Source organism: Spermophilus citellus, assembly GCF_964194105.1.
Source record: "Spermophilus citellus genome assembly, chromosome: 8".
NCBI classification, from domain to species: domain Eukaryota; kingdom Metazoa; phylum Chordata; class Mammalia; order Rodentia; family Sciuridae; genus Spermophilus; species Spermophilus citellus.
Window position 1 is genome coordinate 138,444,354 of NC_138189.1, and position 14,271 is coordinate 138,458,624.

A 14,271-nucleotide genomic window follows, 5' to 3' on the forward strand; every position below is an offset into this window, starting at 1 on the left:
TGAATCTGGAGGTATAGCGATACCAGAGGTCAAACTGTACTACAAAGCAATAGTAACAAAAACAGCATGGTACTGGTACCAAAACAGGCGGGTGGACCAATGGTACAGAATAGAAGACACAGAGACTAATCCACAAAGTTACAACTATCTTATATTTGATAAAGGGGCTAAAAGCATGCAATGGAGGAAGGATAGCATCTTCAACAAATGGTGCTGGGAAAATTGGAAATCCATATGCAACAAAATGAAATTGAATCCCTTTCTCTCGCCATCCACAAAAATTAACTCAAAATGGATCAGGGAGCTAGATATCAAATCAGAGACACTGCGTCTGATAGAAGAAAAAGTTGGCTACGATCTACAAATTGTGGGGTCAGGCTCCAAATTCCTTAATAGGACACCCATAGCCCAAGAGTTAACAACAAGAATAAACAAATGGGACTTACTTAAACTAAAAAGTTTTTTTCTCAGCAAGAGAAACAATAAAAGAGGTAAATAGAGAGCCTACATCCTGGGAACAAATCTTTACCCCCCACACCTCCGATAGAGCCCTAATATCCAGAATGTACAAAGAACTCAAAAAATTAAACAATAAGATAACAAATAACCCAATTAACAAATGGGCCAAGGACCTCAACAGACACTTCTCAGAGGAGGACATACAATCAATCAACAAGTTCATGAAAAAATGCTCACCATCTCTAGCAATCAGAGAAATGCAAATCAAAACCACCCTAAGATACCATCTCACTCCAGTAAGATTGGCAGCCATTATGAAGTCAAACAACAACAAGTGTTGGCGGGGATGTGGGGAAAAAGGTACACTTGTACACTGCTGGTGGGGCTGCAAAATGGTGAGGCCAATTTGGAAAGCAATATGGAGATTCCTGGGAAAGCTGGGAATGGAACCACCATTTGACCCAGCTATTGCACTTCTCGGACTATTCCCTGAGGACCTTAAAAGAGCGCACTATAGGGATACGGCTGCATCAATGATTATAGCGGCACAATTCACAATAGCTAGACTGTGGAACCAACCTAGATGCCCTTCAATAGATGAATGGATAAAAAAAATGTGGCATCTATACACAATGGAGTATTATGCAGCACTAAGAAATGACAAAATCATAGAATTTGCAGGGAAATGGATGGCATTAGAGCAGATTATGCTAAGTGAAGCTAGCCAAGCCCTAAAAAACAAATGCCAAATGTCTGCTTTGATATAAAGAGAACAACTAAGAACAGAACAGGAAGGAAGAGCATGTGGAAAAGACTACAGTAAACAAAGACGAATGGGGGGAGAGAAACGGAGAGAGAAGGGAAAGCATATGGAAATGGTAGGAGACCTTCAAGGTTACATAAAATTATAAGAGGCTATGAGGGGCAAGGGGGAGGGAAAAAAGGGGAGAGAATTGAATAACAGCAGGGGAGGTAGAGAGGGAAGATGGGAGGGGATGGGAGGGAAGGGGGGATAGTAGGGGATAGGAAAGGTAGCAGAATACAACAGACACTAATATGGCATTATGTAAAAATGTGAATATGTAACAGATGTGATTCTGCAATCTATATTTGGGGTGAAAATGGGAGTTCAAAACACAATTTGAGTCTAATGTATGAAAGATGATATATCATGAGCTATGTAATGCTTTAAATAATCAATAAAAAAATTAAAAAAAAAAGAAACCTCTTAAGTACATGTATGAAGACATAAATTGATACGAACATACTTTATATACAAATAGAGATATGAAAATATGTGCTCTATATGTGTAGTAAGAATTGTAATGCATTCCGCTGCCATGTATTTAAAAAATAAGATCAATTAAAAAAAAAAAAAAACCTCTTGTGTATACTAATTAGTACAGGAAGAGAAAGGCAGAATAATGTAGTGTGACAGAAAAAGATAGGAAAATACTAAATTTTCATTTAAATTATTAAAATGAAAAGAAAGGAAAATGGTAGCAGGCTCAATAGCAGCCTTATTTTCTGAGATGGAGTTCATGAAAATATAGGCTTTAACCAAAACCTTCTCCTAGCCCAACTCTTTTGCTCTATTATGAAGAAGGAGCTAAGAACTAAAGGTTTGCTTAAATTTTGAAATAGTAATATAGAACTCTAGCAAAAATGAATATCATAAAATTCCTGTTGTCTGTAAATGTGATAAAAAGGAATAGCTGGAATTTTACAGAAGATTATTGTTTCATTTTTTTCCCCAGAAAGAATGTTCAAAACGCCAGAAACACATACTTCTTCAGCATAAACCTTCTCTTTTCCAGCACGTGGGTACACATTCATCACTTCCTGGAAAAGAACAATATTACAAGGTAAGATTTTGAAATGGAACTTACTAATTTATACTGTTTCATGTAATTATAAAATAATATTTAGAAAAGGAGTGATAATGTGGGAGACTATAAAATACTGTTGTTTAGGCAGAATTCATGTAGAACAAAACCATGTGTTGTGAAGAGATTAGAAATTTAACAATTAACTCTTATTAAAGTCCCAAGTTATTTTATCAGGATAAGGAAACTTATAGCCTACATAAACATGTTTACCTTCCTACTTTCCACTGTGCAATTCAAGTAATAAGATTAAAAAAGCATTTTGAAAATCATGATAAAATTCACTATCTAAAATTCAAAATTATAAAAAAATTCAAAAATTGGGGACCTTTATTGTTTAGTTTAAATTTATAATTATTTTTATTTAGATGATTCTATCAGATAAAGAAAATTTCAACTTTGTTTCATATTAATCATCCTTAAATTTCACATTATTTTTGGAAGTAATATTATTGATAATTAACTTAGCATTTTTGTTAGTTAGCTTTCAGCGCTGTGACAAAATACCTGACATAATCAACTTAAGAAGGAATATGGTTTATTTTGGCTCATTGTTTCAAAAATTTCCTTCCATATTTTTCTTGTCTTACTGCTTTGGGAATGTTGTGGTACAGTACATCATGGTGGGAGACATGGCAGAAGAGCTGCTCATTTAATATTGGAAGAGCAAAGAAAGAAAAGAGGCTAGGTTCTAATATCCCCTTCAAGGCACATCCTCAGTGACTTAACTTTCTCCCAATAGGTCCCACCTCTTAAAGTTTCCATCACCTCCCAACAGCACCATAGGGTGGTGGTGACAAAGCCTTCAACACATGGGACTTTAGGGGCTACTTATCCAATCCACGGGAGCATCTTAGCAGATTACAAAAAACAAAGGGTTCATTTTCAAAACACCAAAGTTAGTCTCAGTGACCTAGGACTGTATATATACATATATCTCTGTGTGTTTGATATTAGACAAACACTTCTCTGAGATTTCTTCAACAATAAAACAAAAAGTATAAATTAAATGACCTTTAGGCTGCTTCCATCTTTGAGATGCTACTGGCATGGCTCTCCTTAGTGTTTTCACACAACAAAGGACATAGTTGCTTTATTTCTGTGTCAACTGAGATGAGAGTTGCACGTCCACATCCTCCCATCAACCATGACCTGCCCTCTTTCTACCTTTCCTGCTCCATGTTTGGTACCACAGTCCTAGAAGAGTACTGGGAACACAGTGTAAGCTCAGTCAAGTCAGCTGCCAACCCTCAGGCAAGGGAGAATCCAGGAACAAATGTGTGCAGCAGACAAGACATGCAAGTGCCTGGAATAATAAAATTTTAAAGGTTGTGAATTTTTATGCAAAAAAAACACCACCATCAAAAACATAAAATATGGCAGCACAAGGTGTAGGCATAAGCTGGTCTATGTCTTATTTTGGGTCATCTTGATTTTTATAATGGGAATCTTTTCTAACATCTTCTATTTTTACCACATAAGATCTTAACATTTATAAATTCATGGAAGATTAAGAATGTACACGTTAGCATTCATATTTTGATGTTGTAATCTTGGCTATTTTTGCTTTGTATACTTCATACCGCATAAAATAGAATTTATAACAAATAATATGCCATGTATTAAATTATTTTAAAATTATTTTAAAAATTTCTGACAGGATATCTATTATTAGGATTTTCATAATTTTAACAGCTCCTTTAAAAATCATCAGACTCATTCTTTGGAAAAAGTAGCATAACAAGAATAAAACTATTTCTCAACCTTCTTAAGAGTGGATAAGAGACATCATATTTTTAAAATGTTAAGCCTTTAATAATAAAGTGGTAAGTATGAAAATTGACATAATATGTGGCAGTTATTAGATATTTGTTAATCTTGTATCATTTTAAAAAATTGTGTTCTATATATGTTCAATTTTTGTTTCTATGTTTTCCTTAATATTCATTCCTATAAGTTTTTCTTAAAAAAACTTTCATGTAGAATGCATTCCTTAACCAGTTAAATTATGTATTACACTTACTGTAAAACTTTTAAAATTTAAGATAAGTTTTTAGACTATAATTTTATTAAGTAGAAAAAGTATTATTTAACTTGTAGTTCAAAAAATAATCTAATGAAATAAGAAATACAATGTCATCTTAGTGACGAGCTTTCTTAATTTGAATTTTTTTGAAACTTGCCTAGATCTTCCACTTGAATGTTGCTTAGCATGTCATACTCTGAATCTATAATAAACATAACAATTTTCCTTTTAGAAATTACTAAAATATTTTGGTGTGGGTAAAATGGTGATTTCTGAAAATCCACATAAAATATTCGCACTGGAAAATTTTTTAAAAATTGGTAAGCAGGGCTGGGGTTGTAGCTCAGTGATAGAGCACTTGCCTCAATGTGTGAGGCATTGGGTTCAGTTCTCAGCCCCACATATAAATATATGAATAAAATAAAGGTCCATCAACAGCTAAAAAATATTTTTAAAAATTGATAAGTAGACAAATAGCATGTTTTTTTTTAGAACTAGCTAATGTTCTTTCCTATGCAAAAAGTCATTTTCCTTTTACTGCACTGCACCAGCTGAAGGGCCAAGCATTTAAATGCACTGGAGATAGGGCCACCAGATAGAACACACAAATCCAGTTATCTTTCAGTTCACCAATTGCTTTTGTCACCTATGTCCCATTTGTTTTGTTGTTGCTGTTGAGAACCATGATGAACCTAGCTGAAGGTGGAGGAAGAAGGGGTAGAAGGAAAGATACTTCGCTTTAAAACGCTGTAACTCGCTGAATTCATTTACTAGTTGTAGAAGTTTTCTGGTAGAATTTTTTGGGTCTTCTAGGTATAGAATCATATTGTCGGCAAATAGTGCTAATTTGAGCTCTTCTTTACCTATCCGTATCCCTTTAATTTCTTTCATCTGTCTAATTGCTCTGGCCACTGTTACAATGACTATGTTACATAGAAGTGGTGAAAGAGGGCATCCCTGTCTTGTTCCAGTTTTTAGAGGGAATGCTTTCAATTTTTCTTCATTTAGAATGATGTTGACCTAGGGCTTAGCATAGATAGCTTTTACGATGTTGAGATATGTTCCTGTTATCCATAGTTTTTCTAGTGTTTTGAACATGAAGGGGTGCTGTATTTTGTCTAATGCTTTTTCTGCATCTGTTGAGATGATCATGTGGTTCTTATCTTTAAGTCTATTGATGTGATGAATTATGTTTATTGATTTCCATGTGTGGAACCAACCTTGTATCCCTGGGATGAAGCCCACTTGATCATGGTGCACAATCTTTTTGATATGTTTTTGTAATCGATTTGCCAGAATTTTATTGAGAATTTTTGCATCTATGTTTATTAGAGATATTGATCTGAAGTTTTCTTTCTTTGATGTGCTTTGCCTAGTTTTGGAATCAGGGTGGATATTGGCCTCATAGAATGAGTTTGGAAGTGCTCCCTATTTTTCTATTTCCTGTAATACATTGTAGAGTATTGGATTAGTTCCTCTTTAAAGGTCTTGTAGAACTCAGCTGTGTATCCATCTGGTCCTGGACTTTTCTTTCCTTAGTCTATACCCAAAGGACTTAAAACAGCATACTACAGGGACACAGCTACATCAGTGTTTACAGCAGCACAATTCACAATAGCTAAACTGTGGAACCAAACTAGATGCCCTTCAGTAGATGAATGGATAAAGAACTGTGGTATATATATACACAATGGAATATTATTCATTATTAAAAGAGAATAAAATCATGGCATTTGCAGGTAAATGGATGGAGTTGGAGAATAATATAATGCTAAGTGAAGTTAGCCAATCCCAAAAAACCAAATGCCGAATGTTTTCTCTGATTTAAAGATGCTGATTCATAAGGTGGGGGGGGGCATGGGAGGATTAGATCAATTCTAGATACAGAAAAGGGGAGGGAGGGAAGGGAAGGGGTATGGGGGTAGAAACGACGGTGGCATGAGATGGACATCATTACCCTAAGTACATGTATGAAGACATGAATGGTGTGAATATACTTTGTGTACAACCAGGGATATGAAAAATTGTGCTCTATATGTGTAATATGAATTGTAATGCATTCTGCTGTCATATATAACAAACTAAAATGAAAAAATAAAAAAAGCTTTAATTTGGCTGATTCAGGCTATGGGAATACCCTAGACTTTTATTAAAGAATGATATGCAACATTTCTGCATTTTATTTAAAGTTTTATGTTTTCATTTTATATAAAGATCCATGTGACACATTTTTTTTCTCAGAATTTGGAACTAGAAAATGATGTTCTTTCCTAAAGAACAATGTTGATTTCTTTGAGTCATTGTGGGCATTTTTCCCCTTTCAAGTTATAAGAAATCCCAAACTGTTGTCATATGAAATGTAATAACTATATTATTTTATATTGACAGCAAAATATCATCAGTTCATTAAGTTTTACATCCAATCTCTTTCATTTATTTATAATTAAAAATTTCATTTATTATAATTAAAAATTATTATAATTTATTATAATTAAAAAATTATTGTATGTGTTTTCAGAGTAAGTTACACTATTGCCTTTCTACATTATCTACAATAATTCTTTGGTTGTAATGATAATCTGAACATACAGATTTCCCAGGAATCCTGCTGATGGAAATCCACTTTCACTATTTTTTTATTATAGTAATAATCATCTCTATTTCTTTTCTGGTCTTGGGTAAGTGAGGAATGATCTCATGGTAGCCAGTGATGAGTTCAAAAGGGTATGGAGCTTTTTAAAAATAGTCTGAAACACATAGTTACAGATGTAAATGGCATCCCAATTAAATACCTAACAAATACAATGTATTACAACCACTGATCATGGGCATAATAATGCATTTCATCAAATCTTGAAAATACATTCAAGCCATGTGGTTTCTGCTTATTTTTGTGCGTTCATATCTTCATTTCCAGAGGTGTATTCATATCAGTTTGGTTTGCTACACATTGACACCATGCTTGTGCTACCATTCACATTTTCAAATAAAACCATGCCTGTATCTCATTAATCCTCTATTTTATAATACAAGTGTAATTCAATTGTTTTCCAGTGTATCAACATATATTCACACATTTGTAGCCATACATGTGTATCAAAACAGGTAGCATTTTATGAAAATTGGGCAACTTTCTCCAGTAATTATACATTTTTGAGTGTGTTCCCTACCTCTGATTTACCAATGCCCTTGCTTTGTTTCTATGGCAATGCCTTTTATAATGACAGCTTCAAGTACTTTGAAAACATTAATTGGTTCATACCAAAGAATTGTAGCAGAGAAATGACTGCTGTTGATTCTAGTCATCCTATCCTCCTGCTTCTGATTGCCAGTTGATAAACTTAAGTGGCTCTCATTTAGTTACATACATTATCAAGTACCATTCACCCAGGCTACTTGTATTCCTCATCTAACTGCTGCAGCAGAAAGATTTATAAGTCTTCACAGTAGTCCCAAACTGTGGAGAGACAGATTATGGACAAAATTTCACATCAGTTTTAGATAGGTTACAGGTACTAAAGATCCTTTGATTCCATTTGATAAAACTTGTTTCCAAGTGATTTTATCCACTTAAATTATATTAAAACTCATGATTCTGGAACTTGTAACCAACTGAGACAAATCCATAGATCCAAAAGCCCAAGTCTCTGTAGCACAATAAGTAAACAAATAGGATAAATATGTCATGTCCAAGGAAAGGAGAACTGGCATGGATTTCCTAGTAGGTTTGACTCTGAATTTAGTTATGTTGTTCATTCTTCAAAGTAATGAGCAGTCAAACAATGCTCCCTAATTTTGACATAAAACTCAGTAATCCAACATCATTGATTTGGACTTTTAAAAATATTCATTTAAAATTTTAGCCATGAGATACTTTCTCATGTCCTAGGAGACAGAAGTTTACTAACCATTATGAGGAAAATATGACAACTTATGTGAGCACTGTTAAATAATGGTGTAGAAAAAATTTCAAAAATAATTATGCATGAATTGCAATCAACATTTACTTGCATTAGAACTGGTCTGGAATACCCCTGTAATCATGTGTCTTGTTCCAGACCCATAGTTTTGATGTTCCTTGGGCTACCAGCTTCTTCTCCAGCCCCTTCCACTGCTGGAGGCCTTGACTTATTGCCCTATTTCTAGCTCTTTGCCTCCAGACCAGCTTCTTGAAAGCTAGGTCCATCCTCACCATCTCAACTCCCCCTTCACCACTTAGGTCACTGCAGCTTGGTCTCATTTGCCAATCCCCCCCCCCCCCCCCCCGTTAAGCCATGAATATTGTTACTGCCCAAACCAACATTAGTATCTAAGATTTCATATTATTAGATCTTTCCTCAACACCTCACACAAGAGACTTATAGAGTCTTATAGATCCCAAATGAAACTCTTTAACTTTTTGAACTTTCATTGTTTGGATTAAATCCTTCCATAAATTCTCACTGCCTTTACAGAAAAGTTCAAAGTCACCAGCCTGATTTAAAGACAGCCTTCATATTCAAGCTTTTTATTTCTTCAGTTTAATTTTTTTCTTTTTGCATTCTCCTCCTCAGAAGTTCCCATCCCCTCTCAACCCTTAATTTAACCACTAAACAGAGACCATACTAAGTCAATTTTGACTCCTTGAATTTACTATGTCTTTTCTCGAACATTTTCCCTTTCTAAAACACTCTTTCCTTAACCCTTCTTAACTCTCAGGTTTCAGCTCAGCCACCATTTCTTGCAGGAAATCTTTTCTTATATCCAAGTCCCCATTCATGGTCCTGTTTTCTTTTTTAACTTTTTAGTTGATTTTTTTAAAAATAAATGATAGCAAGGATGCATTATAATTCTTATTACACATATAGAGCACAATTTTTCATATCTCTGGTTGTATATAAAGTATGTTCACACCAATTTGTGTCTTCATATATGTACATAGGATAATGATGTCCATCACGGTCCACCATCATTGCTAAACCCCTGGCCCCTCCTTTCCCCTCCCACCCCTCTGCCCTAGCTAGAGTTTTTCTATTCCGGCCATGCTTCCCCTCCCTACCCCACTATGAATCAGTCTCCTTATATCAGAGAAAACATTAGGCATTAGTTTTTTGGGGGGGATTGGCTCACTTTCGCTAATTTTAACACCAAGACAGTACTGAAATAGGCATTATCTAATAAGAATTATTTCTTTTGTCAATGCAAAGTTATCTTCTCCCTTTAAAGGGTGATGTAATGATATCAACGAAGATACAATAAATAAACCATCAATAAATTGTTAGAGAAATAATTATATATTTATGAGTTATGTTTTTTCTCAAAGTTAAAGTTTTCTCACTTTTATTTCAGAAAATTCTAAGATAATAAGAATATCAAGAAGAAACTGCAATACTTGGAACTTCAAATAAACTTGATTTCTAATATCGTCTTTCAGAAATTGAAATAGTGAGAATACTTAATCATCCAGAAGAGAAAAAGCAATGAAGAAATTGGCAACCTTGAAAGTTTTAAATGACCTCTTATGCCAAGGGGGAAAAAGTAGAACAGGAAGTGTGAGTGCAACTCAATGGTAGAGTGCTTGCTTAGAATGTACAGGGTTCCATCCCCCAGTACTGCCAAAATAATAATGATAATAATAACAGTAATAATCGATCTTTTTATTTATGATGTGTGTAACTATTACAATTTACTATCTAAAAATCAGTAAAGGCAGGGACATTTTAAAAAATTAAGAACTGTATTTTATCAACATAGAAAACAAGGCTATCCCATAATCTCAATAAGTAGCTAAAGCTCAGAAATGTACTACTGTCACAGACAAGTTCTGTCCAATTGGCATATGGTCTTCTCCATCTTGCTGCAATACCTAAAGAAATAGAAAGCACAAATTTGAGCAAGGCTGGCAGTGCCAAACATCTTCTTGTGTTTTAATAAATAACATTGAAAACTCTAAACTTATTCCTAGGTGCCATTTAGGCTGATTGTTAAACACCTTGTTATGTAAATATTCTTGATAACCATTTCATTTGAAGGATTTATTTAACCTGTGGATTATTTGGGAGTATGTTTGCTTTTTCATACAAGCTAATATATTTTTGTTTTGCTGATGTTAGCTTTATTTCCATTTATTTTTATTGTTGATTTCTAATTTGATTGCATTGTTAAGAGAATGTTATCTGTGTGATAAAAGTTTAGAACTGTTGTGAATCCTTATGTTCAGTATGATTTTGAAAAAAAATGTATAGTTTCTGTACACTTCTTTAAAAATATGTGGAGCTCATTTGTTTTTACAAATGTTGATTTTATGCTTTAAACATGTCTTTTTAAAGTATTCCTAATTATCGGGTCTGAGCTTTTCATTTGGTTGCTTACATCTTTTAAAATATTATTTGTCTGCCTCACCCATCAGTTTCTTACAGGGATCTTTTAAAATGTATTGGTTTTTTTTTTCTTTCGAATTTGTCTTTATTTATTTTGAGCAATATAAGAGATATTTCTTGCTTTTTATCCTTTAATCAAATGCATCTTAATTTTTATTGCCATCTTACCTGTACCAATTCTTCACACATTTACCTCAGTATAACTTTATCACATGCCAATTTGTAAAGAAAATATGAAAGATGTGCTGTTCACATGTGTCCATTTAGTTGTTCTTTTAGAAGAGGATATATGTATGTTACAAAGATTTTAAATTTAACTTCAATTTTGAAATTTTAAAATTAAGTCTGCTAGAGCATATTCCAGGTTCATATGTAGAATTAAAATTAAGTCTGGTACAGTTTTATTCAAGAGGCAACATTCTTTGGGGTCACATTCTGGATCCAAATTATAGCAGAACATTTATGTGAATTTCTAGTAATATAGCAATATTACTAATATTAGCAGTAATAGTAGATATGTTTCCACTCTTGAATGGAAGGGAAAGAGATACCCTCTATTAAAATAGATGTGTAAAAATGTCTTGGGGCTTTTGTGTTTCTTGGCATGGACTTCCACTCTAGGGTAGAACTGTGACAGTTTTGAACAAATAGTGGGAGGTAAATCTGGGCTGGTATTACCGATTGAAACACTGTATTTTCTTTTCTTTCTAAGAACTTTAGCATCCATTTTTAGATGCTGTGTTGACTTGGAAGCCATTATTAGGCAATGAATTATGAAGAAGTTCATACAAGCTAATATATTTTTGTTTTGCTGATGTTAGCTTTATTTCTCTACCTGCAGATAAAATGAATAATATATTAGGAAACACAGTTTACCAAAATTGAGGTCAATAAAAACAGAAAGCTAAACCGACAATTTTTCATGAAAGAAATAGAGAATGTGGTCAAGAAATCACCTAACAGCACAAAGAGGCACCAGTCCCAGGTGCTTATACAGGGGAATTTAACTAACCTTTTGGAAACCGAGTAGCTCCAGTACTTTTAAATTGTTTAAGAATACAGCAAAATATGAATTTTTCCAAATTATTTTAATGGTGTAAATATAACATTAGAATCTAATCCCTATAATGATAGCACAGAAAACTGCAGAGCAATATCTTTTATGATGATAGTGCAGAATTCCTAAATGCAGAATTAGAAGTAGCCTCCAAGCCACGTTAACATATCATGCTTGGTATTTATACCAAGAGTGCAAGAAGTTGTTAGGATTCTTTTAGGGAGGCTGTCATGATAGTATACAATCCCAAGAGGTCTAAGGAGAAAACAAAAATCATATGATTATCTCCACAGAGGCTGAAAACAAAACCTATCAAAAATTCAACACCTATTTCTTATAAAAACTTTGGAGAAAATTTGATGAATGAGTACTTCCTTGATAAGTTGAGAATAAACTCTCATACCCTGTTTTTGGGAATACAACTTCTACAGAGGGTATTGGTAATTGTTAAGAAAACTATGTAGCATTTAAAACCACAGATATTGCTGGCTGCTAGAAAGGCTAAAATTAAAGTGACCTACTAACAATCTTACCAATGTACAGCAACTGAAACTCTCATGCATTGCTAATAGGAGCATAAAATAGCATAACTAGTTTGGAAAATAGCTCTCAGCATGTTCTTAAACAGTCAAATAAATGCACTCCCACACATTTCACCCTTTCCACTCCTAGTTACTCAAGAGAAATTAAAACGTATGTGCCTCCAAAGACTTGTACGTAAATGTTTACAGCATATTTATTTGTAATTGACAAGACCTGTCCATTAAGATGTGCATGTAATAAACAGAGGAGTAACAGTGATTAAAAGGAACTAACAATACAAACACAAGGATGGAACTCAAAGTAATTAATGCAGATTAAAAGACACCCCCCCTCAAAAATAGTACATGTTGTATGGTTCCATTTATATTAAATTCTTAAAATATGAAATCTAATCAAAACAAAAATCTGTGATTGCTTAGGGATAGGGACAGGGAAACAACTGGAGCTGACTAATTCAGTATTTGTTGTGATATGTCAAAAGTTATCAAATTGTGTGCCAAACATGCACAAAGAATACCAGAGCTAGCTTGAAAGACTTCCATTTATCAAATCTGGGACCATTTGAGCACCAAAATAACTCAGCACAGAAATGGACTGTAATTCATTGAAGAGGAGGAGGAGGAGGAGCTGCTACAATTCTATACCTATGATTAATTAGATGAATGGATAAATAAAAACTCTAATGGAAGGTTGCCTATTATAGAAGGAAAATGAGAGTTAGAAAATCACTGATCTAGGCAAGTATTGTTGTTCCTAAACTCAGGGTAGAGAGAGTGGAATTTAGTAAATTTGATGAAGAACCAGGTATTTACACATCCTCAAAGTTTGTTCACACAGATTACTTATCCGTTACAAATGGAGAGTTGGAGCTGTGCAGAAGGGAAAGCAGGCAACACTTTAAATGACTATTCAAAATTAGCACCACCAAGAAAAGACTCAATGGATGTCATGCGTCTCAGGTAAATTCTTAATAATGTTGTCGAAAGAAATGCAGTGCTTTATATATAATTGATTACATTAACATCTAATATATATCATACACGCCAATGAAATAGCAGGCCTTCCTGCTGATAACAATCACAGCTCACATCTTAAAGTACAGAACTCTAGAAGAAACCTAGAATGCTCATCTAAACCTGCTGCATCTGTAAGGGAGCACCGTCCAAAAACGTGATGTACCTAAAATTCAGGATCCAATTATGGTGCAATTTACATAAATTTCAGGGCCCAATTATGGAACCTACTGTTTGCCCAGAGATGCCGGCGCTCAGGATCCGCTGTCTCGGAGCGGCGCGGCGCGAGCCCGGGAGGACGCGCTGTACTGCGGGCTCAGGGCCCGCGGCAGTTGAGCGCCCAGCTGCAGGTGAGCGTCGCACGTGCCTGGGGCCGCGGCCGCCTCGCCGCTGGACGCCGCTCGCGCATGCGCGGTTAGGAGTCGCTGCTGGGCGACTGCCGGCGGGATTTGTCTGGGGAGACACGGAAACCGAGTGGCAGCGAGTCTGGACACCTGAGCTGCCACTGCTGAAAACTGGCCCGCAAGACAAGTGTGTGGGCATCGGGCCTCCTTCCTGCCGCCGTGCGCTCTGGCTGGGGTGAGGAATCCCAGTCTTTGCTGCGCCCCAGGGTGAGGGTCCTGGGCTACACCCTTTTCTTTTGCGACTGGAAAGGCTGAACAGGTTAGGGCCAGGTGAGGAGGTGGATGTTGAGGTGGAGCATGGGGGTGCAGCTAGCGCTGCTGTTGGGTAGGTTCTGGCGGCTTCGTGGGCACAAAGGCCAGCTCTGGGCAGAGGGAGTGGATGCCACCTCCTGGTGGTTGGGTCCTCTGGAACTGCTGTGTACACCTGCTGCGCTGGGGCAGACGCGGGCACGGCCAGGTGCCCCGCGCAGCCAGGCTTACCCCTGCGGGCTTAAATCCGTTATCCCAGCGGTCATCCTTCCTGC

The 14,271-nt window shown here is 35.5% G+C and overlaps 1 protein-coding gene across 1 annotated transcript in view; it reads left to right on the forward strand.

Moving 5' to 3' along the window:
- The window catches only part of MGAT4D (MGAT4 family member D), a gene marked incomplete at both ends in the record, with an annotated part of 67,912 nt that extends 53,986 nt beyond the window's left edge, over window positions 1-13,926 (forward strand). Inside the window, 2 exons of the mRNA XM_081304384.1 lie at window positions 2,217-2,324; window positions 13,555-13,926. Of these exons, the coding sequence (XP_081160510.1) occupies window positions 2,217-2,324; window positions 13,555-13,926 (480 nt within the window). The remainder of the gene's footprint in view (window positions 1-2,216; window positions 2,325-13,554) is intronic.
- Window positions 13,927-14,271: the final 345 nt, after the last annotated feature.